The following is a 4,467-nucleotide window of genomic DNA, read 5'->3' as shown; positions in this document are numbered from 1 at the left end:
GTGTGTGTGATGTACGAGCTACTGTCTGTAGCCTGTGTGTGTGTGAGTGTTACAGTGCAGCAGCGCATTAGATTAGAACGCCGATTAACTTTCCTGTGCAATAAGCTGTTTAAAACATGCATTCTCCTGTTCAATGTCGAGCATCCAGTAATAACATGTGTGATTATGTCTTGTGGAGCGCTTTCAGAGTATGCATTTATTTGTCATTTGAACTGTCTGGAAACGGAGCGTAAATGTGTAAGTCCTTCAAAGATTTCTTATCCTGTTGAGCCCTCTATAGGACCAGCGACTAGTCGACGTCAAGCTCAAAGCGTCATGGCAGAGCATTGAAGTCGATTACATGGTATTTATGTATTTATACATGCATCTTTGTGTCTTGCAGAAAGGTGAATCGGTGAAGAAGATGCGAGAGGAGGTGAGTCTGTAGCTGTGGTTGAGGTGGTTTTCTTCATGTGTTAGTGATCGTCTTTCGAGCCTCTCTAAAGCAGCCTGTTGTTCTCTGTGCAGAGCGGCGCTCGGATCAACATTTCTGAAGGGAACTGCCCCGAGCGCATCATCACCCTCGCAGGCCCCACCACCGCTATCTTCAAAGCCTTCTCCATGATCATCGAGAAACTAGAGGAGGTACAAACCACTCGCTTTACTTCTCTAATCAGGAACTTTTTTTTTTTCTTCTTTTTTCAAAGCCTGTTAAATGTTAAAAATAACGGGTTTGGGTTTACTAATGTTGAATGGCTATAATTAATGGCTAGAATTGAGGGGAAAGTGCATTTAATAGAGACACCAGTAGCAGTGTTGGTATCAGTGATACTGGCCGACATTGGCTACTTAAAACATGCCATTAAACACATTTAAAACATAACATCTTTGTGTTGCTTCTACATTTGTTTGGAGATTCCCTGTGAAATTGACAATATAAATGTATTAAGTGTTCATATGATGCTTTTTTTTAAAGATCATTATTTTGTGTATTTGGTGTAACGGAATATGTTGACATGCTTTAATGTTAAAAAAACATTATTTTTCAAATACTGTACATTATTGTAGGTCCTCTATGCCCCGCCTCTCTCAAACACATAATTTTCTACAAAGTTCCTCCTTCCGACAAGCGCAGTCTGCTCTGATTGGCCAGCTGACCCAGTGCATTGTGATTGGCCGAACACCGCAAGCACTCGTCGGAAATGTAACGCCCCTTACCATAATCACCAGCTTCATCTTTCAAAATAAATGTAAAGACAGTAAATAATGTCATTAGTTTTACAACTTGAAATCGCATCATATGACCCCTTTAAGTGTTTTAATATGTATTTTTTATTTATCGATTGACAGCACTAGTAAATATTGATTACTGCTCAGCGGTTAGAAGTACTGAGCACAGCATGTGTAAAGCATGTGATATTGTGTGGTTCATTTTTGTTTGATCAGTCATTTCAAAGAATTGCATTTGATTTGTAAGAGAAGCCGAGCAGCCGTGGTGTCAGTGTGGTAAAGTGTGAATGTTCATGTGCACCAGGACATCAGCAGCTCCATGTCCAACAGCACGGCCACCTCGAAGCCCCCGGTCACGCTGCGGATCGTGGTGCCGGCTAGCCAGTGCGGCTCGCTCATCGGCAAGGGCGGCTGCAAGATCAAAGAGATCAGGGAGGTGAGCGAGGTCACTGTTCGGCTGCAACTTTGTTAGGGAACACTGGAAATCAAGATGACTGTTAAACTCTGGGTTTCTGTCTGTAGTCAACAGGAGCTCAGGTACAGGTGGCTGGAGACATGCTGCCTAACTCTACTGAGAGAGCCATTACTATCGCTGGGACCCCGCTGTCCATCATCGAGTGTGTCAAACAGATCTGTGTGGTCATGCTGGAGGTAAAACTCACACTCTCAGCCTTGACTCTGGCTGCATAGTATTGCATAGTACACCCAAAACAGAGTTCCTATGTGTCTAAGTTCTTTCTTTTTTTTTTGGACCTAATAATATTTAATCAATCATTTAGTGCACTGCAAGTTCATGCTCATCTGCATACACGTTTGGCAGCCACGCCCACATCTCAACATCCAATCAATAACTGATGCATAGAACCAGATCAATGTTGGAATTATTATTTGACCCGTCGTCCCTCTGCTCTCGTTTCAGTCGCCTCCCAAAGGTGTGACCATCCCTTACCGACCCAAACCCTCAGGATCGCCTGTCATTTTTGCAGGAGGACAGGTGAGTGTGTATGTGTGTGTTAATGCCACCTGCAGCTCTAGTACATGTGCGTGTGCTTGAATGGTCTCGTCTGAAACGTGTGTTTTGCAGGCATATGCGGTGCAGGGACAACATGCCATTCCTCAGCCTGATGTAAGAGACGGTTCTGGTTCTCTGCAACACAGAAGGGTTTGAACCCATTAGAACACTTAACAGATGTAGTGATCTGACTGTTAAATATCAAATATCTTTGCATGCTGTTTTCTGTGTCCGCAGCTCACTAAACTCCACCAGTTGGCAATGCAGCAGAGCCCGTTTCCTTTGGCCCCCAGCAGCCAGGGCTTCTCTGGTAAATCCCGTCTCTCAGACACTTGCTCTGCGTCTGCTCTTGTCATTGGCTGATGGTGATTGTGTTTCTCTGTTCTGCAGCTGGTATGGACGCTACTGCACAGACAGGCTCTCATGAACTGACCATTCCAAACGATGTGAGTTTGCTGACCTTTCGTTTCCTACACGCTTCTGAGAGGATCTGATGATACGACGATATTAGGGCTGCCACAATGACTCGATAATCACTATTGACAATTATCAACCACAGACTTGATTAGCGTTTAATCGTACTGTGCCCAGAAATCAAATACCGTTTTAATAAGTCAAAATATTAAATGGCAATACTAACCGTAGTGAATTTTGTCTTAGTTTATCGACAGACTGTAACCGTTTCATCCCTGTTTGTAACCCTCAAACTAGAGTGAGTTTGGTGACTCCTTGTAAATCTTCAGGGACCCCCACTGTAAAGAGATATGAAAGTAATAATTATGGTGTTCAGATGTGCCTTCGTTACTTCTTACAGCTTTATACCTTTTTACTTGCGCTACTTGCAGCTAGTATTAGTTTTTGCTGTGATTATTGAGAATTGTGTAATTTCACTGCTATCCAAAATTGTAGTATCGCAGCAAAAATAATTACACTACCATTCGCAAGTTTGGACTCGGTAACTTATTTATTTACTTCATTTTTAGTAAGTCTTGTATTATTGCAACTCAGTTTTTTGCCATGAAGATGGCCCTAGATGCTGACATGGCAATACAAATAAATGACTGCTACTGCTTTATTGTTAGTGCTTTTATCCAGCAAGACATTCATTTGATCAAAAGTGACAGTAAAGACATTTATTATGTTACAAATGATTTCGATTTCAAATAAATGCCATTCTTTCGTATGGTGACTGGGAAGGGACATGTTTATTCAGGATCTAGTCGATTATATTGGTACATGAGTAATCTGCCTGTTATCGTGACGATTAATCAAAAACCCAGATTAATATTCGATTGACAGTTAATTATTAAATCTTGCCAAACTATGTAATTCGAATGGTCGCTCGGTATTAAAAATGTGACCAAGGCTGTATGAAATGTGTCAGTAATTATAATTCACAGGAACATGCCATGAGTTATGACGACCTTTTTATGAAATCACAATGAATACTAATCTGCTCATCTGGAGAAATTGTGTTAACGTGAAGTTCACAGATAATGATCATTTCTATCTCATTTCTATGTATTTGTGCGCTCTGTTTGGCACGTGTTGGTGGAAAAACAATGCAGTGTGAACTTATGCATCATACATATTCAAGCTCTTTTTTTCACAGTACATATTGTAGACATGGATGTCAGACCTGTGCTTAAAATGAGTTTGCAAGTCAAGATTAAAAATAATGAAGTAAATCTAATGGTGAACTCGGCGTGCTGTGTCTGGCAGTGGATCTGTGAAAGCTGGACGTCATCTTTTCAGACGCCGCAGCATTAAAATCTGCTGTTGTGGAGTTCATTTCTGAAGTGACGACGGACAACAGCAATGTTTTTCATCTTTAATGTAAGGTGCTCGCACACAGTTGATCGATTTTGCCGTTTATTGGACGCACCCATATCTGTGCATTCCAGTGTCTCTGCCATTTTGCCGAACACCTTGTACACTTAAATGTAACAGGATTTTTTTTTAAAATTGGGTACTTAAATTTACTTGAGTAATCATGACAGCCCTACACAACATTAACTCTTTCCCCGCCAGCATTTTTGGAAAAAGTTGCCAGCCACCGCCAGCGATTTTGATGATTTTCACTCAAATCTGATGGCCTCCAGTATATGTTGCTGTTTGAATATTTGAATATGCAATACGCTGAAATAAAGATCAGAGCCTCTACTTTAAAAAAAAAAAATCTGTTTTATTCTAGCTTAAAGTATTCTTTTTTACCAACACTTGAATATAGGTAGGTTTCATAAAAA

General features: G+C 40.9%; 1 protein-coding gene across 1 annotated transcript in view; it reads left to right on the top strand.

Annotated features, from left to right (window-relative positions):
• Positions 1-4,467, top strand: part of LOC107569168 (poly(rC)-binding protein 2) — a 14,923-nt gene that overhangs the window by 7,038 nt on the left and 3,418 nt on the right. Inside the window, exons 3-10 of the mRNA XM_016255179.1 lie at positions 383-415; positions 508-624; positions 1,514-1,645; positions 1,732-1,860; positions 2,129-2,203; positions 2,294-2,335; positions 2,459-2,531; positions 2,612-2,667. Of these exons, the coding sequence (XP_016110665.1) occupies positions 383-415; positions 508-624; positions 1,514-1,645; positions 1,732-1,860; positions 2,129-2,203; positions 2,294-2,335; positions 2,459-2,531; positions 2,612-2,667 (657 nt within the window). The remainder of the gene's footprint in view (positions 1-382; positions 416-507; positions 625-1,513; positions 1,646-1,731; positions 1,861-2,128; positions 2,204-2,293; positions 2,336-2,458; positions 2,532-2,611; positions 2,668-4,467) is intronic.

Source organism: Sinocyclocheilus grahami, unplaced genomic scaffold (genome assembly GCF_001515645.1).
Source record: "Sinocyclocheilus grahami isolate Dianchi unplaced genomic scaffold, SAMN03320097.WGS_v1.1 scaffold1320.1, whole genome shotgun sequence".
Classification (NCBI taxonomy): Eukaryota; Metazoa; Chordata; class Actinopteri; order Cypriniformes; family Cyprinidae; genus Sinocyclocheilus; species Sinocyclocheilus grahami.
This window is presented reverse-complemented; position numbering and strand designations above follow the sequence as displayed.